General features: G+C 31.0%; 1 protein-coding gene across 1 annotated transcript; it reads right to left on the reverse strand.

Annotated features, from left to right (window-relative positions):
* Window positions 1–747: 747 nt before the first annotated feature.
* On the reverse strand, window positions 748–3,188 carry LOC140919754 (uncharacterized). Its single transcript, XM_073366387.1, has 7 exons — window positions 3,037–3,188; window positions 2,775–2,916; window positions 2,625–2,723; window positions 1,823–2,537; window positions 1,296–1,475; window positions 1,015–1,172; window positions 748–927 (listed from the first exon to the last, which is right to left on the reverse strand). The coding sequence occupies exons 1-7, from the start codon at window positions 3,186–3,188 to the stop codon at window positions 748–750; spliced, it is 1,626 nt and encodes a 541-aa protein (XP_073222488.1).
* Between the last annotated feature and the right edge of the window lie 18,256 nt (window positions 3,189–21,444).

Raw genomic sequence — 21,444 nt, forward strand, 5'->3', positions numbered from 1 at the left:
CATTAAACATCATTTAAAATTTTATTTCGGTTTATATAATTATAGTTTTGATAATAATTTATTATGTTTCGTCATCTTCACATCAACATCCTCAACCTCAACCAGATCAAACTGCATATCGACCAACTATGCCAACAATTGGCTTGATCAGACGAGATTTAAATCAACCTCAACCAATTATTGCTCCTCCTTCGACTAGTGGTGGTGTAATTGAAGATGAAATCCAATTTCAAACCATGATGTCTCCTCTAGCACAAATTAATAATACTTTTGAGGGACTTCTGTCGTCGGGTAACATTCCAACAAAAAATGATGGTGGGAGTGGAGTTGATCAGAGGAATTATTATGAGAATTGATGTATTTGAATAATTTCATAATTTTATTTTTGGTTTGTATGAACACATTTATCTTGTCCTAGTTAATTATTGTGTGTTTAATTTTTGGTTTGTAAGACATGATTTATTAATTTTGGAATATTTTATTTGGTTTGGTAGTAGGCATCTGTGGCGGCCTATGCCCTCACAAAAGCAGACGTTTGTGACGGCCTTTTCCCTCACAAAAGACAACGAATTTTTCATACTTTGTGGTCGTTTTGGCTGCCACAAAGGTTTGTGACCACCTTATTTGTGGCCGTTTTTCCCCCTTTGTGAGGGCTTTTGGCCCTCACAAAAACCATGTATTCTTGTTGTGGCAGGCTTTTGGTGCTCAACTTTTACTTGTCTCTACGTCTCTCTTCATCCCTTCCCATCAGTAGAATTCTTTCAAGTCTTGATACATCTTATTAGAACCTGGGTGAATAGTATAAGAAAAATGATGAGCCTCCTCTAAATTTTTTCTCTTAAAGACACCAACATTTGGAACACACAGCCGAGACTTCAACCTCACAACACCATCAGAATCAATTGAAAAGTATGAAATTTTACCATTCTAAACATTATTTACCATATTCACCAAGTATAGGTCTTGACTTTGAGCTTCCTTGATATCATCAACTATAGTTGGACGAATTTGTACATGCGCTAAAAATAACCTCGAATGACCAAGTTCAAATTGAATTCCACTTTCAACAACTTCTTGAAATTCTTTAACTATTGACCTCTTTACTTCTGCTATATGCGCGAGACTGCCCATGGAGTTCCTACTAAAAGCATCCGCAACAACATTTGCCTTCCCTGGATGGTATAAGATTGTGCAATCATAATCTTTCAAGAGTTCCATCAATCTTTTTTGTCTTAAATTTAAATCTCGCTACTGAAAAATATACTTAAGACTTTTATGGTCAGTATAAATCTCACAAGTTTCACCATATAGATAGTGCCTCCAAATCTTAAGAGCAAAAATAACTGTAGCCATTTCCAAATCATGTATGGGATAGTTCACCTCATGCCTCTTGAGTTGTCTAGATGCATATGCAATACCCTTACCTTGTTGCATAAGTACACATGCGAGACCAACTATAGAAGCATCACAATAAACTGCATAATTTTCACCTCCTATAGGTAATGCCAAAATAGATGCTAACGTCAAGTACTCCTTCAAGTTTTGAAAGCTTTCCTCACATGCATCAGTCTATTGGAACTCAACTTTCTTCTAGGTCAACCTAGTCAACGAAGATGCAATCTTTGAGAAATCCTTCACAAAACATCGATAATAACCGGCTAAACCAAGAAAACTCTGAATCTCCTTTACTGTGGTAGGTCTGGGCCAGTTCTAGACTGCTTCCACCTTACTTGGATCAACACTTATTCCATTCTTAGACACAACATGACCTAAAAATGCCAAACTATCCAGCCAAAACTGACATTTTAAGAATTTGGCAAACATTGAGCTCCTTGAAGTTGGTCAAGCAACTCATCAATGTGTGGCAAATGGTATTTATTTTTTACAGTTACTTTATGTAACTGCCTATAGTCTACACAAGGAGAAGAACTTGGACGAATAAAACCCTTATCAAGAAAATCTTGAAGTTGCTCCCTTAACTCCTTAAGTTCTGCTAGGGCCATACGATAAGAAGGTATAGATATAGGATGAGTGTTTGGAAATAAGTCTATAGAGAATTCAATCTCCCTATCAGGTGACAACCCAAGAAGTTCTTCAGGAAAAACATCTGGAAATTCACATGCTATTGGAAATTTTTCCAATTTCTCTTCAGCTACTTGTGTATTCCTTACCAAGGCTAAGTACGCTTGACAACCTCTTCTCATTAACTTGCTAGTTGTCAAGGCTGAGATTTGATTATGTGGTACCCAACAACGTTCTCCTTGAAGCGAGAAGACTAATTGCCCCGGTATCTCAAATTTCACCACTTTGTTATGACAATCCAAAGTGGCATGATGAAAAGCCAACCAATCCATACCCAAAATCACATCAAAATCTATCAAGTCAATAACTACTAAATCTACCGGCAACACCTTGTCATCAATAGTTATATCACAAGAACGATACACTAACTTGATAAGCAAATTTCCTCCAACAGGTGTAGCTACAACTAAAGGCTCTTCTAAAGAAGATGAACATTTACCAAGTCGAGTAGCAAACTACGATGATACAAAAGAATGTGTAGCTCTAGGATCAAACCAAACATGAGCATATCTAGAACAAATAGAAAGTATATCTGTAACTACTGCATTGGATGCATGAGCATCTTGATGAGTCAAAGAAAACACTCGAGCCTGACCTCTTCCTGCTGGTATCTGACCACTACCACAAAATCCTCTACCTCCCTGTTGAGATGTTCGTGAACCTCTGACATAAGAAGTTCTACTTTAACGCACAAGTGCAAAATGAGCCTTAGAAGATGCCAAAGTTGTTGGTGTTGATGCATAACTAGAGGATGAATGTGTCATGTCTATAGGAAAATCCCTCCTGATGTGACCTACTTGGCCACATTGATAGCACACCTTAGCATTACCATTTCTGGAACAATTACCAAAGTGAAACCTACCACAAATAGAACATCGTGTAGTTGAAACCTTCGAATATCTCTAAGGGATAGTGGATTGTGATGCTGCTCCAGAATCTGATCTACAACAATGCATTGTCCCAGAAGACTGCCCACTATGACCACCACTTTTAGACATGAGTCTTTGTTGCCCCTTATAACCAAACATAGATCCACCACCGCAATTCGAATAGTTACTGTAAGATCCTTCAACCTTTTGTTTCTTCCATGAACCAAGAGGCGACATCATCTCATTGATAGCCCTTTCCTCATATGGGTGACATTTCCCTTAGGGGTGGCTCCATCTAACGAATAGCCATCTCCTCTCAATCCCGCAACACTTCATCACACTTCAATTAGGGAGCTTACATCTCATTGATAGCCATCTCCTCCTACGAATGACATTTCTCATAGGGGCAACTCCATCTAACGGGTAACTCTCCCTAATCAGAACGAGGTAACTAGGTGCACCTAACACTGGTAACGATTTAATAATTATAACAACGATTTAATAATTATTCCCAAGACTTTAGAAAAAATATTCTAAAGTTTAGCTAACTCTAGGAAACCATAAAAATCATTTAAATCTATTATAAGCACAAAAATAAGATTTTTAAACAAAACTACATTTTTTCTAGATATTCATACTAGCATTAGAGTTTGTGTATTTACCTCAAAGAGTCTCAATAAACAACTCTCGGGAGATGGCTATACTTTTCCTTCCCTAGAGCACAAACCCTAACCCAAAAATCATAACCAAGATAATTTGTAGGAGTATGAGAATATATGCTCATGGGGATGTTAAATTCATTTAAGGGTTGAGGGTTTGAGTATTATAGAGTGAGAAGAAGTAAATAGAAGGAAAGGAAGAAAAAAAACACAACAAAATATGGGGGAGGTTTTCTGTCGAGAGGGAGAGAGAGAAGAAAGTGGAAAATGAATTAGAAAAAGGAGGTGAGGTGGAAAAGAAAATGTAGTGGAGTTGATTTTAATTAATTATTATTATTATTATTATAGTATTATTATTATTTTTAAATGACACGGGCGTGTCAATATGGTCAAAATATTGTTCATAAGAAGATATGGGTAAAATATTGTTCACAAGGAGATTTGGTCAAAATATTGTGCACAAGAAGATATACTCATAATTTGTTCACAAGAAGATATGCTAAGAATTTGCTCACCAGAAGATATGCTCAAAATTTTTTTACAAGAAGAAACACTCATAATTATTCACAAGAAGATATACTCATAATTTGTTCACAAGAAGATACATTAATTATTTGTTCAGGAGAAAGATATGATCCAGATTTTACAAAGACAAAAGTGAAACCCTAAAATATTCTATACTTAAGACTGAAGAAGAAAACACGAACCCATAAACTCAGAAATCCATACAGCTCAGAAAAACCTTTGAGAGCTCAAATTTCCTAAGTATTCAAAGTGAAAAGGTTTAGGTTCTAGAGAAGCACTTGCTCAAATAAATATTTTCTAAGTGTTTTAGTGTGATAAATAAATTGTAACAATCTGCTTTGTAGAAGCAAAACACAAACAATTCAAAACTTGTGTAACCTAGTCCGATAGTAGCTTTAGTGTTACTTGAGCAATCTGTTATTTTTAGGTTGTGTTGAGAAGAATTGACTTGTAGGGTCAAGGTGTAGTTTCGTTCAACAATCTATGGTTTTCAAGTTGTGTGGAAAAGACTTGACTTGTAGGGTCAAAGTGTTTGTTTGCCTCAAAAAGTCTATATGTGGCAGTTTGTTTTGAGAAAACTTGGGTCAGGTGCTATGTAATTCAAGGATTTGAATTAGTGGCTAAATTCTTCTAAGTGAAGGGATTGAATGTAGATACCAAGTTGGTGGTGAACCAGGATAAATCTGTTGTGTAACTTTACTACTGCACTATTTACTTTAGCATTGCCTCTGATTACTTAAGCCTGATTGTTATTGCCTTTGTTTTAGTTAACATCACCAAACTCGAATCAGTTCTTGAATAAATAACTAAAAACAATTCAATTTAGGCAAACACAATTCAATACTTAAATACTTCAAAAGTGCACATACATAAAAAACACATTAATATTAACTGATATATTGTGTGATATGATAGTCTCTTACTTAATTAGCAATAATATAAAATGTTAAATTAATAATAAATATCAAATTAATGTTAAATATTATAAACAATAAGCAATAGCTAGTAATGCATTATTGCTATCCAATTAACGAAAGTCGGAGGTACGATTTTAAAAGTGATTTCAAATTACAGGGTTAATTTAAAAGAAAATGGTTATACATGGCATAAAATCATAATAACCCTAAATTATAGGGACACAAAGTGTACTTAAGTCTTTGGTGTATCATTCTATTGAGAGACCAAAGACATAATTCTCATTATGAATGAGAAATGAATCATATTTACATGGCTCACACCTATCCACATGGTTTATTACAGAACCAATATCCACTGTTATCATGGTCTAGTTTTAGAAAATGTTTGATGGACTTAAAGTCTACAACTCATCATGTATGGACTTTAGTAGAAAAAAATTGATATATTATTTACAATGATCGCATGAGAATTACTAATGACATTTGCATAACAATTTTGTAGCATTCTCACTCGAGTAGAAATATTACTCCTAATATTTATACTTATGTATTGAAGATCTTGATATATCTTATTCATGACCCATGAAATGTGATCGTCAATCTACTCATATAATAGTTTTAATCCATTACAATGTCTCCGTTAACAATAATACTTGACCACATATATTTTAAAGGTTTAAATATGTTTTTGGTCTTTACAAATATGCTTCGTTTTGATTTTAGTCCATGTAATTTTTTTTTGTTTGATTTATAACCTTGCAAATTCAAACAAGTTTTAAAAAAGTCATTTATGAATCTTTTTTAGTAAAAAAATGGCGACATGACTAATTTTGGATGAAGTGACACATGATGACTGTGTAATTATTGTTGACTAGACAATATTTAATATTTAAAATTAAAATTCATTTTATTAACTCATTTAAATATTTAATTAAAAATTTAAAACTAATTAACTAATAAACCAATTAAATAATAAAAACTCAATAATCTTCATCTTCAACCCCAAATTTTTTAACAAAAACTCAACAACCTTCATCTTTAATCCTAATCTGTTCATCTTCAAATCACAAATTCTCATATTTGGATCCAAACCCTAAATATTCTGCACTCTTGCTCTTTATTTTTTGTATTGTCTAAGTCTTGAGAAATATATTTTGAAAGTATAACATTCTAAACACCTTATGGTGAGAGTTATTTAGAAAACCATTAAACCTGTTCTTTTGTAACCTATCCCATTAGCGGTTGCATCCCTCAATAGTTTGATTGTACTAAGTTAGAAGGTTGAGAAGTCTTGAATGTGGCCAAGTTGACCTGTAGGTGTTCAGTGGAAGTGTAATTCATTCGGTGAATTAGTAGATTAAATCATTTAGGTTGAAGGGATTGGACGTAGCTACCATATTGGTGGTTAACCATAATAAATCAGATGTGTTGCTCTGTTTTTTTATTTGATATTTGTTTTCATCGTTTTCTATTAAAACTGTTTTGAAAATAAAACACAATTCAAACCCACTTCTTTCTCGTTCTACAACTACAATTCATTGCAAGCTTACACATCCTATTTTACAGCTCGTTACAGGCTGTCACTAGCTGCCAAGAAAATAGTCAAGCTTTTCTATCATGTTCATACATAAGAGAATGTGTTCATACTGATGAAGATGTTTTTATATAAGTAGAGGATGATCATAAACATCCTCAAAGAAGAGGATGGTTGTCCAGAATGAAAATGATGTTTACCTATAATGTAGAGGACTATCAAGCAACATACTCTAACACCTTGGGGCATGTGCCCAACAGTTATATGAGTCCTTTACTGCAATAAGAAGTCTTCCCAATTCTATGAATATAAGGTGGAGCTACAATCTCCAAGAGACTACAATTCAAAAAATTTTACTTTCTTATGTGCAAAGATACAAAAGTTCTCTTCAATTATCAAGAAACACACTACTGCTCTTTGTCATAGACTTTAGGATCAAACATTTGAGTGTACTCTTAGTTAAATTTATATCAATAGTATTGTTATTATATGCAAACAAATCATCATTATCATTTTGCTGTAAGCATCACCAAGTTTGTTTAGTTGAAAGAAAATTTGAGTTATTTGTGCAAGCAAAAATACAAGTTTATATGCAAGTGTGACTAAATGAAGAAGCTTAAGTTGAGAGATTTCTTAACTTATTAGAGAAAATCTAACAAGTTGTGAGTACTAGATTAATCCATATTGGGTGAACGATGATATTTCTTTTATGTGATTTCCTTACCATTGTCTTTTATTATTTTGTTATTACACTAAATCACACTATTGTCAACTTGAAATATAATTATGTTCTTGAACCTTCTCAAAACATAAGTAGGTTCAATATAATGATCTAACATTTCCATTTCTTATCTTAAAGGGTCACAATTCAAATTCATTTCTTATATTCACTACAAATGAGGCATCTTTTTGGTACCTATGGATCTTGTGCAACAAACATGCTTCTCCTGAGCAAGTGGTTTTGTTAGTGAGTTTGACATATTTTCTAAGGTAGGAACTCAGTAAATCTTCATATTTCTTCTATCAATGATCTCTCAAGTGAGATGAAAGCTTCTAAGTATATGTTTGGATCTCTCGTAAGATTTTGATTTCTTAGTTTGCACGATTTCACCATTATTATCACAATAAAGGTAAATCGAATCGAGAAATATAGGAATTTTGTCATGTTTAGTAATGATCTTTCAGAGTCAAACAACCTCATTTGTTGCATTAGAGGCACCAATATGCTCAAACTCTTTAATATATTTTGCGATAATCTCTTGCTTCAAACTCTTCCAACTTATAGTGCCACAATTCATGAAAAAGACATAGCTATACTGCAATCTTAAGTCATCTTTATTAGTTTGGAAGCTAACATCGCTGTAACCGTTTGCATTGAGCTCTTTAATGAAGGTGCAAACACAAGAAGGGAGTTGAATTGTGTTTGACTTATTTGATAACTTTTTCGTTATTTGATTAAACTTGTTTAGACTTGATGATTTATTTAGAGTAGAAGCAATAACAAAAGTAATGAGTGCAAGATAAAGTGACACAAGTAGTTTATCCTAGTTCACCACTAACTTGACTACATCCAGTCCCTTCACTCAAAAGGATTTAATCCACTAATTCAACAACTTGAATTACAAGCACCCGACCTTCAAAGTTATGTTTCTCAAACAGCTTGACAACCCTAGACTTTTGAGGAGCACACACACAACTTGAATTTACTAGCCAAGTCTTCCCCACACAATTTGACAACCACAAATTGTTGAAGGCACACTAGCACCCCTATCAGGTTTGAATACAAAGGTTTGAAATTTGAGTAGTTTCTTCTAACAAGCTGATTATAAAAATGACTATCACACTCTAAGAAACACCATTAGAAAATATTTCTCATTCTAACAAGTGTTTCTCTCTTTGAACTCTGAGATGAATTTGGAATTTTTAGCATGAGTTCTTCTGTTTTATGATTTTTCAATGATGTTCTTCTTTAGTCTTGAGTATTTATTTATAGATAAAGTTAGAACTTCAATTTAGTCATTGTTTAATTTTGAATTGTATCTTCATTCCTAGCTTGGTCAACAATGATCTTATTAAAAAATAGTTATGAATAAGATGTTTTTTGTTAATATGTTCTGTAGCCAATTATTTATTTATGAATTCAATCTTAGCAATTCTTCTAGATTGGTTATGTTCGTATTTTGTTCATATTTGAGTTTTTAAAATCTTCAGAATGATGTTGTTTGTATTTTTGTTAAGATTGAATTTGTAAATTCTCCAAATTGATATTTCATTCCTATTGCTTGCTTAAATTTAGAGGTTGTATATGAGTTTTCAAATTGTGATCTAGAGGTTGTAAAAAAAATTTCTTTCTTTCTTGCAGGTTGTTTATGAGTATTCAAATTGTGAATGAGAGGCGTCGATTTCTTTTTCTTTCTATCACTAGAGTTGGGGAGCATGTTATTTTTAATCTCAGACCATTAAGACTCTAAATATTCACTCCCCAAATTAATGTAATTTTGCAATTCATGCTTATTTCTTTTCTATCATTATTGTTATTATTATAAGTATTTTTTTCAAATACTTATTAAAATTATTTAGTCAAATTAAATAAATCATGTCATACACATTTATACTTTTTAAAAATAATAATTGAATAAAAATAAAATAATAAAAATCACATTATAAATTATTGAGAAAAATAAAAAATATATTTTACTCACTAATAGTGCAAAATAAGGGTCTTACATTCTATCCACCTAAATCCTCAAAATTGACACTGATGAAGTTTCTATATAAAGCCCACTTATCTTACCCATTGATGCCTTCACATTATTTCACTTCTAAAATCCAAATTGAAAACACAAAACGACTAAATATGTTTTAAATCAAATAATGTATCAAAAACTATTTCAACTAATAAACATGTTTTTTATTGTTGAAGTTTTATACAAGGCAAACTAAGGAACAAGTTGTTAGTTACACACTCTAACAAACTTCTATTACAAGTTTAATACACATATTTGAATTATTAACCAATTAACGTGAAATAGATGATGTTAGTTAATAGTATGTTCTAACGTAAACATGTGCATAGTTGGTTTTGCGATACTTGTTGTGATGACTCCGGCAATAAAATCCACATTTGATTCTAAACACAAAAAATTGGAACCTCCGAAGTTTGTTAGCAGATTGTAATGCAACTTTCTTGACACGAACAAAAGACCCTTTGATTCTCTCCGAAAAGCTCTTCTTTCTACTAAACTGATAGCTTCTCAGAAACAATTGCCTCTTTTCCATCATTGTATAATTCTGCTGCTCATAGCGAGATGATTTACCAAAAGACTCACTGCTACACTTCTGATTCTGAATTTGATTCATCATTGTCATGGCGTGACACCCCCTAAAAAGTTTAAAATTGAGTGCTATTAAATAGTGGTAGCTAGAAGAAAACGGTTTCGTGAAAGATAATAATGTGTTACATGAATGACATGTTAGAGAATGGTAAAAGAGAAAGGGGGTATGAATTGAATTGAACACGCACGCACCTTGCTTATTGTTGTTTTGGTTTGTTGGTTACGGGACCAAATTCTGTGTGTGCTGTGCGCCGTCGCAGCTATGACATTGTTCTATTCTGTTTATTCTTAGTGCACACGGTACCTAGTACTATGTCTTAATTATTGTTCTGAAGAAAAAACATTCTGCAGTTTTATTTTTATACTTTATACCATGGATGGATGGATAAAGTTTTGCTCTTTAGGTGAACGGTTACGTGTCTCTTTGTTCACACTCTTACATGTTTGTTGCCGTTTTAATGTTGTATCGGGAAGATAAATGTTATAAATATAACAAACAGATACTAGTAATTCCAGCATTTTCTTTCTTCTAAATTTAGAAATATATAATGGTTTGTAATTGTATTAATTGCAACTTTTTTATAGGAGAAATTGATACTGTAAATTAATTTTATATTGACAGTGAATAAGAATTATTGATTTTATTATTTCATTGCTTAGTTACCTTCTTAATTGTAACTATCATTATAAAATAACCATTTAGTCCATGATTTGTCTTATCTGTCAATGTAAAATTATTTATATTTATTGTACATGTCTATGGTCATTGGATGGAAAATTAATTTTATGTTCGGTTGAGAGAGCTCTTTTTAATTTGTATTGTATTTTATTGTAATACTTTTTTAATCTGTATTTTATTATGAGTTTAATTTATTTTAGATAAAATATCTTTTGTTCCTCAATTTATTTCAGGTAATTCTGTTATTTATCGATTTTTTTTTTTTTTATCATTTGATCATTTATATGGAGAAAGGTATTTCACCTTTATTTTACTTTGAATTAATATTTCTTATACATTTGAGTTCTATCTGTTAAACATAAAGTTGTTTTAAAAAAATGTTAGCATTTTTCGAAAAAAAACGAAAATTGAGAAAAATAAATTATTATTAATAAGTAAGAACTATAGCTGTAATAGTTAACAAAAAAAAATGACGTTAAAACATAGAATAACATGCATGGAGTTAATATTTACTTTTATGGTAATTGATATTGATAGAGTTCAAATATTCTCTAATTAGTGTTCTTATCAATCATAAGCATAACCGTTGGTGAGTTATTTTTTTGACAAAATACGTGGTCTTTTAAATTATACAAAAATAATACATTTGTTATTTTTTTTAATAGATTAATTATTTATCATTTTTTGTATTAATTTTGTTATTTATGTTTGTAAATGTTTTATAACAATGATTAAAATTTTAAATAAACAAAACTGAAATCCAAAATTCTTATAATTTTTTCAATAAATTTGTGCAATTCTTAAGGGGTGTTGATTGTAATAATGATATAAACATAAACTCTCAATCCAAATTTAGAAAACAAGAGAGAATTTAAGGGAGATGCATTTTCTTAAAGTTAAACGTGAAATTCTCTCAATACATGTTATTAAATCACATGAAAATTTATTATATTATTCTTTATATGATTAATTACAAAACTCATAGTATTATTTTAAAAATCTATAACTAAAAATGATTTAAATAATGTTATCACTAAATATAATTCTATATTTTAACTTTTACAAACACAAAGAATTAACTTAATAGAAAAAAAGTTAAATAACAAGACTAAAATCTTCATATTTCGAGCATATATATAATGGTTTTTAATTGTATTAATTGCAGCTTTTGTATAGGAGAAAATTGATACAGTAAATTAATTTTATATTGACTGTGACTAAGAATTATTGATTTTATTATCTCATTATTTAATTGTAACTATCATTATAAAATAACCATTTAGTCCATGATTTGTCTTATCTGTCAATGTAAAATTATTTATATTTATTGTACATGTCTATGGTCATTGGATGGAAAATTAATTTTATGTTCGGTTGAGAGAGCTCTTTTTAATTTGTATTGTATTTTATTGTAATACTTTTTTAATCTGTATTTTATTATGAGTTTAATTTATTTTAGATAAAATATCTTTTGTTCCTCAATTTATTTCAGGTAATTCTGTTATTTATCGATTTTTTTTTTTTTTATCATTTGATCATTTATATGGAGAAAGGTATTTCACCTTTATTTTACTTTGAATTAATATTTCTTATACATTTGAGTTCTATCTGTTAAACATAAAGTTGTTTTAAAAAAATGTTAGCATTTTTCGAAAAAACAAAAATTGAGAAAAATAAATTATTATTAATAAGTAAGAACTATAGCTGTAATAGTTAACAAAAAAAAAAATGACGTTAAAACATAGAATAACATGGAGTTAATATTTACTTTTATGATAATTGATATTGATAAAGTTTAAGTATTCCTTAATTAGTGTTCTTATCAATCATAAGCATAACCGTTGGTGAGTTTTTTTTTTTTTTTGACAGAATACGTGGTCTTTTAAATTCTACAAAAATAATATATTTGTTAGTTTTTTTAATAGATTAATTATTTATTATTTTTTGTATTAAGTTTGTCATTTATATTTGTAAATGTTTATAACAATTATTAAAATTTTAAATAAGCAAAATTGAAATCCAAATTTCTTCTAATTTTGTCAATAAATTTGTGCAACTCTTAAGGGGTTTTGATTGTAATAATCATATGAACATAAACTCTCAATCAAAATTTAGAAAACAAGTGAGATATATTTTCTTAAAATTAAACTGAAATTCTCTCAAACCAAGAAAGTGTGAATTTTGGATGTCAAAAGTAAAGTTTCTAGGCCATGTGATCAATAAGGAAGGAGTTGCAATTGATCCCTCCAAAGTAGAGGCAGTGCTGAAATGGTAACATCCTAGAAATGTGACAGATGTTAGGAGTTTCTTAGGACTGGCAAGGTACTATAAGAGATTCATTAGGAAATTCTCCCAAATTGCCTTACCTCTGACCAGACTGACTAGGAAGGACCAACCCTTTGTGTGGAATCATAAATGTGAAAAGAGTTTTCAAACTCTTAAGACCAAGTTAACCACTTCACCTGTGTTGGTCATACCAGATCCAACCTTAGATTTTGAAGTGTATTGTGATGCATCCCTAAAAGGTTTAGGCTGTGTTTGATGCAAAACAACAAAATAGTGGCTTATGTTTCAAGGAAACTGAAGCCTCATGAGGGGAATTATCCCACTCATGACCTAGAATTGGCTGCCATAGTGTCTGCCTTGAAGATCTGTAGGCATCATCTGTATGAAGCATAGTTTGATGTTTTCAGTGATCACAAGAGTCTAAAGTATCTCCTTGACCAGAGGGAACTTAACATGAGGCAAAGAAGGTGGGTAAAGTTCTTGAAAGATTATGAATTTGAACTGAAATACCACCAAGGCAAGGCCAATGTAGTGGCCGATGCATTGAGAAGAAAGTCCCTTCATATGTCTCATTTGATGATCCAAGAACTTGCATTGTTGGAAAACCTTAGGGACTCAAACCTAAATATGACAATCCTCCAAGGGGAAATTCTTTTAAATAAACTAGAAATAACTAGTGGCCTAAGAGACCACATTAGGCAATATCAAGGGATGGATGGAGAGTTGCAACTTAGAAAAGACCAAGAAAGATTTACAAGAGCAAGAGATGGAACAATTATATTTCAGGGCATAATTTGTGTACCTTTATGTTGGTCAGAATTAAGGGATAATGGGATCTTAGATTCTGAAGTTATCCAAGAGACCACTGAAAAGAAAAATGTCATTAAGGATAAACTAAAGATAGCTCAATTTATCCAATCTACACAATGTTTTTCATGTCTCCCATTTAAAGAAATACATTCCTAACCCTCTTCAAATTTTGAGTCATGAGTCTGGCCAACTCAAGTCAAACCTTACTTATGACCCAATGCTAGTCCATATTATAGATAGAAGTGCAAAATCGTTGAGAAGCAAAGAAATTCCCCTAATGAAGGTTGTTTGGGAAGGATCTTCTGAAGAGGAAGCAACATAAGAAGCATATACAAACATGCAAAAGGAGTATCCTAACCTTTTCTAAATTTAGGTAATCCCTAAATTTTGAGAGCAATTTTTTTTATTAAGTGGTAGACGATATAACAACCTATCCATTTTGTTAAGTCTAGAATTTAATTAGTGAAACTATTAATTTAAAAATAAAATAAGTAGTTTAAATTTGATTAATTAAAAAAGGGACACTAGGGTAATATTTGGATAAATGAAGGGCGAAGAGAGAATTTTCACCATACTTCCCTAAATATCATTCCTGTACAAAAAACCCCAATTTAATTTTTTTTCAAAAAAAGAAAAAAAAACTCTTTTTCTTCTTCCCGTGAGCAAAACCCCCATTTTACTGTTCATCCTAATTACTAACCCCCATTTTCCTTACTTTTCCAAATCCTTCAAACCCAGAAACTTCTTAAAGTTTTCTAAATTCATTTTTAAACATTGCATGTCCCTACATTATTAGAAATCCGGCTCGACCAATGAAGCATGGGAGAATGGCCCTAAATCGAAGAACATGGGCCCAAGCTGCAATCCAACAAAAATGAGAGCTCAAAAAATCAATATAATCAAAACCTCATCTTCTCCCTTAGTACAAACAGTAAGTTCTTTATATTAAAGCTTTTTATATCATGTGATATCGGGGATTTAATTTTCTTACAAATACTAAAGTTGTTTGGGAAAAAAGGGAATGGAAGAAAAGAATTAAAATAGCGAGGAAATAAGGAAATTTAGCACATATGAACTTTATTGAAAATTTCAACGTATCTATGTCAACTTAGAATGTGCATGCAACTTATCTTTGATTGTGTGATGTTTGGGAATGAGTTATATGTTAGAAAAATTTCATTAGATGCTCAGAACTAGATTTAAGATCAGTATGCTTGTCGAGCATCATTTATGTTGCTACTGTTGCTGCCTCTGATGTGTATGTGAAATTGTGAGTTCTATTACATTATCTTTTTTTAGTATGAGGGTTTTGGGGCTCTGAAATTCTTTAAATAAATTGTTTTTGACTTATTACGGATTAGGAGAATTAGAGTGTAAGGTAATGGAGTTTTCGCATATAAGTGTTTTAAAACTATATCCAAATGATTCTTCATGACTCTGATGTTGTTAGTAATTTCATGACTCTGATATTGTTACTACTTTCATGACTTTGATGTTGTTATTAATTTCATGACTCTGATAGTGTTACCATTTTCATGACTTTGATGGTGTTACTATTTTCATGACTCTAATGTTGTATCTATTTTTCTGCTTATGGTTCCCGTGTTGAATTAAGGACTTAGGATTAAATTATCGCTAAGTTATTTATAATTATTGTAGATGAATGAAGCATTGCATACATGACTTAATAAAGACATTTCATACAAAACATCTCAAGTTTAGTACAATCTATTGAACAAGTTGTAAACTATATTTATGAATGTAGTTTTCAATTATGTTGGTGATTCTAATTTATTATTCATTATTAGTTACTTCTGTTTTATTAAGGTGTATGGGTCCAATTTTTCATATTCTAGTCAACTAACATTGGGTCTTACAATTGTAGAAAGAAAAAATAGATCTCTTAAAGAAATGGCGGGTACCATGATTCACGAAATAAATATTGTCAATCATTTTTTGGCAGAAGTAGTGGACACTACATGTTGTATTCAAAATATAATATTTATTTGACTTATTCTAAATAAGACTCCTTATGAACCTTGGAAATGAATAAAATCCAACATTTCATACTTTCATCAATTTCGTTTCATATGCTATATTTTGAATACCAAAGAAAATCTTGGCAAATTTGATTCACAATCTCATAAGTGCACTATTTTGGGATACTCTGAAAGGGCTAAAGCCTATAGAGTATACAACAACAAAAAAGTCAAAATCATGTTAAGTTTGATTAAAAAAATCTTGACCATAAAAAGTCAAAGCTAGATATAGACTTTGCAGATCTACAAATATCAAAGGATCCACATATATTAGACGAACCATCAAAATCAGCCTACAATGAATTAAAAGATATGCCTGATAACTTAATAACACTCAGCCTACCCTAAGTTTAATCTTAGTAAGGCTGACTTACCCAAAATTATAGTTCCTTGTATTTTTTTTTTATTTGTCTGTGTGTATTTATTTTCCTTTGTTGTACTTTTTGTTTTTCTACATGTTGGCTACTCTACTCTTTTTGTTTGATGACAAAAGAAGAATAATATCTTGAACAATTTTAATGAATGAAAAATTTAAGATCTTTTTTAATTTCAAATACTAATGCTTCTCAACTATCTTTTCATAATACCTCTTATCACTCTTACATTTAAACTTGCATATATTAAGGGAGAGTCTTGGTGTGATATTCTATGTTATTATTTTTACTCCTGTAAAATTAAAAATTGTTCACCAAAATAGATGTTTGTCATCATTAAAAAGGGAGAGATTATTAGAACCAAGTTGGTTTGAAGTAATATAACCCTTGTTTTCATGATAACAATATTATTTTGTGGGAACAATTTAAAACACTAAGGTTCAATTTTAGTATGCAATTTGCAAATCAGGCTATTCTATATGAGTTCACGCTACATCCTCTAATGTTTTATTTAAATTAAAGGAACACCAAGAATCCACTTTGATTTTCGTATTCTAAGTCTTGTGAACGCGCTCTGAAACGCACCTTTAGTGAATTTGGTAATACAAACAATGCTCTTATTTGTTTTCCCCTAATAATCATATCAAGCATGTGATATGCCTGCCTCTAATAAGCACAACAAGCATTTGATCGTCTAACTTTGAAAATAGTCTACGTTGTAATGAAAGTCAACGCTTTAAAGAAGACAAAGCTTTTGTGCTTCCTCTACTAAACACCCTGAATTTGTATTTGTGTGAAGGTCTATCTGACATACTCTAATCATAGTATTATTTATTCTTTATGTCTCTATATCATGATTTGCAAAATCAATTTCAAGGATATTTTTAATAAGGTTTAATGGTAAATCAATCTCAAAATATTTGATACAAAACTTCATGATACATGTTGATTTCTTACAATCAAGACAATGACCAAAAACCCTAATGCTTTCTATAAAAGGACGTGCTACCTTTATTGAAAAACAAGCAACAACGAAACATAATAAGCACAATGCAGTCGTCTGTGCACTCTTGCTCTTTATCTTTTGTAATGTCTAAGTCCTAAGAAATATATTTTGAAAGTACAACATTGTCAACACCCTCTTGTGAAAGTTATTTAGAAAACTATTAAACCCATTCTTTTGTAAGCTAGCCCAGTAGTGTCTGCACTCCTCAATAGTTTGACTGTACTAAGCTAGAAGGTTGAATTAGTGGATCAAATCATTTAGGTTGACGGGAGTGGACATAACTACCTTGTCGGTGGTTAATCAGGATAAATCGTATGTGTCACTCTATTTTTTCATTTGATATTTGTTTTCATCATTTTCTGTTAAAACCGTTTTCAAACTAAAACACAATTGATACCCACTTTTACAAGGAAAATTCATTGCAAGCTCACACAACCTATTTTAAAGCTCTTTATAGGATGTCACTAGCTGTCAAGAAAATAATCAAGCTCTTCTATCATATTCATACATACGAGAATGTCTTCATACTGACGAGGATGTTTTTATACAATTAAAGGATAATCAGAAACATCCTCAAAGAAGAGGATGGTTGCCCATAATGAAAAGGATGTTTACCCAAAATGCAGAGGACATTCAAGCAACATACTCTAACACCTTGGGACATGTGCCCAACAGTTATCTGTGTCCTTTAAAACAACAAGAAGCTTTCCCAATTCTATAAATAGAAGGTGGTTCAAGCTACAATCTCCAAGAGATTGCAATCAAACATATTTTACTTTCTTATGTGCAAAGCTATCAAAGTTCTCTTCAATTATAAAAAAACTCACTACTACTCTTTGTCATAGACTTTAGGATCAAACATTTGAGTGTGTTCTTAGTTAAACTTATATCAATAGTATTGTTATTATATGCAAAAATATCATCATTATCATCGTACTGTAAGCATCATCAAGTTTGTCTAGTTGAGAGAAAATTTGGGTAATTTGTGTAAGCTTATTGAGGCTAAGAAAATACAAGTTTATACGCAAGTGTGACTAAATGAAGAAGAATAAGCCGAGAGATTTCTTTAGTAATGAAAATCTCACAAGTGGTGTTGACTAGATTAATTCACATTGGGTGAACCATGATATTTCTTTTATGTAATTTCCTTACCCTTATATTTTATTATTCTTTTATTACACTAAATCACACTACTGTCAACTTGAAATATAATTATGTTCTTAAACCTTCTCAAAACATAAGTAGATTCAATATAACGATATAACATTTCCATGTCTTATCTTAAAGGGTCACAACTCAAACCCTTTCTTTTGACAGTTATATTCACTTCAAATGAGACATATTTTTTATACATATGGATCTAATGCAACCAACATGCTTCTCTTGAGCAAGTGGTTTTGTTAGCGAGTCTACCATATTTTATAAGGTTGGAACACAATAAATCTTCACATTTCTTCTATCAATGATTTCTCAAGTGAGATGAAAGCTCATAAGTATATGTTTGGATCTCTGGTGAGATTTGGCTTCTTTAGTTTGCATGATTTCACCATTATTATCACAATAAAGGTAAATCGGGTCAACAAATATAGGAATTGTGTCATGTTTAGTAATGATATTTCTAAGTCAAACAACCTCATTTTTTGCATTAGAGGCACCAATATGCTCTTGCTTCAAACTTTTCTAGCTTATAGTGCCACCATTCATGAAAACCACATAGCTATACTGCAATCTTGAGTCATCTTTATTAGTTTGGAAGCTAACATCAGGGTAACCCTTTGCAACGAGCTCTTCAATGAATGTGCAAACACGAGAAGGGCAGTCAAATTATGTTTGACTAAGTTGATAACTTTTTCGTTATTTGATTAAACTGGTTTAGACTTGATGATTTGCTTTGAGTAGAATCAATAACAAAAGTAAGGAGTTCAAGAATAAAGTGACACAAGTAATTTATCCTAGTTCATCACTAACTTGGCTACATCCAGTCCCTTGACCTAGAAGGATTTAATCCAATAATTCAACAACTTGAATTACAAAGCACCTGATCCTCCAAGCCAGTTTTGTCAAACAGCCCGACAACCCCAGACTTTTGGTGAACACATACACAATCTAGGCAGAAACACAATCTTTGACTGGTTCTTAAACTTTCACAAGTAGGAATATGACTATGTCCAATTCAGTATTTTGTCCTTTATCAAAATATGTATCATATCTTTGCAAATAATAAATGTATCTTCTTGTAAACAATTTTTGATCATGTCTTCTTGTAAATAATTAATATCTTCTTGTAGATAAATCTTGATCACATCTTCTTGTAAATAATTTGTATCTTCTTATGAAAAATGTTGATCAAATCTTCTTGTAATTAATTCATATTGTCTTGTAGAGAAATCTTGATAAAATCTTCTTGAAAACAATTCATATCTTCTTGTCATAAATTTTGATCAAACCTTCATGTAAATAATTAATATCTTATTGTTGATAAGATGCTGATCACTTCTTCTTCAAATCTTGATCATACTTTCTTTTCAACATGGTCAAAGATTTTCTTCAATTATAAATCTAAATCAAATCTTATTTTAGATTGTCTTCAAAAACAAGAATCTTCATTTATTCTATATAAAGTTAGATATATTATTCTCATAAAATATTTTGTTAACAACAAAACTCTAAGTATAAAGCCAACATGTCTCAATGAATCTCCCTTTTTTGGATAATGGTAAGACTGCATTTTTTATAAAAAATTTTCTTTTAAATATTTTGACTCGCTCTTATTTAAAGCTCCCCCTAAGTCGAAGTGTTTTTTCTCCTGACATCATCAAAAATCTTTCTCCCCTTTTTGCCATCAGACAAAAACACTTGAAAGTGAAACTTGTTTTTTTTTCTTTAATTTGTTTTTTTTTAATAGAATGAAAATAACATAAACATAAAACATAAAATTTATCTGAAGTATGAAACAAAACTACTCTAAGGTTGACACAACATCAATTAGGTAAGGTTTAAGTTTTTCTTGATTAAGTCAAAGCTATCTTCAGCTAATGGTTTGGTAAATATGTGAACACATTGATGTTCATATAAGCGTACTTTTTTAAAAAAACTCCCTAATGAATAGTGTTTGATTTCTACGTTCTTAGCTCTAGAATGAAGTATAGGGGTTTTGGTTAGGAAAATGGAAAAATTGTTGTCACAATAAATGGGAATGATGGTGTCTAGGATTTTGTTGTCTTATAGTTGAAGTTTCATTCAAAGTAGTTGAGAGCTACAACCAGCTACTGAAATGTACTCAACTTTTGTTGTTGACATGACAATTGTGCTTTTTCTCTTACTTCACCAAGAGATTAAGTTGTCACCTAGAAATATGCAGTTTCAACTTGTGCTTTTTCTCTCAAGTTTATCTCTAGCATAATTAGAATCACAATATCCAATTAGTTTGTACTCAAAAGATTTCTTGTAGAACAAAGTAATGTTGGTAATGTCTTTTAGGTATATAAGGATTCTCTTAACAACAATTAAATGTGATTCCCTAGGGTCAACTTGAAATCTTGCACATATACATATACTAAACATGATGCAAGGTCTGGAAGCAGTAAAGTAAAGTAGGGATTTTATCATTCCTCTATAGGGTGCATTGGTGTAGCCATATACTAGTAGAAAATTGAGTTTTTAATACAGCGAGTTAATTCGTTTACATGCCACTAGACTTAACAAATGGGCGACGGTATATTTAAGTCGGTTGTCCTGTATAAACGAGTTAACAAAATGAGACGGTGACAATTTTATAAATATGTGAAACACGTTTAATACGGTTATATTGGCAACCGACTTAAGAGAGACGCTAAAAATAAAAAATTAATATATCCCATCTTCCCTTTGTGTTTAACTCGGTTAATTGGGTAAATGACTTAATAAAATGAGGCAGTGTCAATTGTGTAAATATTTGAAACTTGTTTAACGCAGTTATATTGATAACTGACTTAAGGCATACTAAAAAATATAAAAGGTCCCGTATAGCGTTTTATCTTCCCGCTCTCATAACCTCTCTGCTCTAAACCTCTACATTCTTTCCCCTAACCTCCACATCGTGAAGCACTTACATCATGGATTCTTACTTCCTGCATTTCTTCTAACGTCGTCTTCACAACCCGTCGTCGCCGTTTTATCGTCACCACTTCACCAATTCATTAAGATAGGTTTGATTCTAAATTTAATTCTCATTGAATAATAAACTTTATTCATGTAGAGATATCATTGTGAGTAATTTTCTACCATTACAATTATTGATAAATTACTATGTATGTCATATAACAATAATTGTTCACAACTTATGCTGCT

The sequence above is a fragment of the Cicer arietinum genome, chromosome 3, assembly GCF_000331145.2.
Source record: "Cicer arietinum cultivar CDC Frontier isolate Library 1 chromosome 3, Cicar.CDCFrontier_v2.0, whole genome shotgun sequence".
NCBI lineage: Eukaryota > Viridiplantae > Streptophyta > Magnoliopsida > Fabales > Fabaceae > Cicer > Cicer arietinum.

Coding starts and splice junctions, on each gene's coding strand:
- LOC140919754 (XM_073366387.1), bottom strand. CDS start 3,188: ATGTCGCCTCTTGGTTCATGGAAGAAACAAAAGGTTGAAGGATCTTAC. Junction 1,476..1,822: donor CCAACTTCAAGGAGCTCAAT/GTTTGCCAAATT, acceptor AAAATTATGCAG/TTTATTGTGATGCTTCTATA. Junction 1,173..1,295: donor CTATCTATATGGTGAAACTT/GTGAGATTTATA, acceptor TATACCATCCAG/GGAAGGCAAATGTTGTTGCG.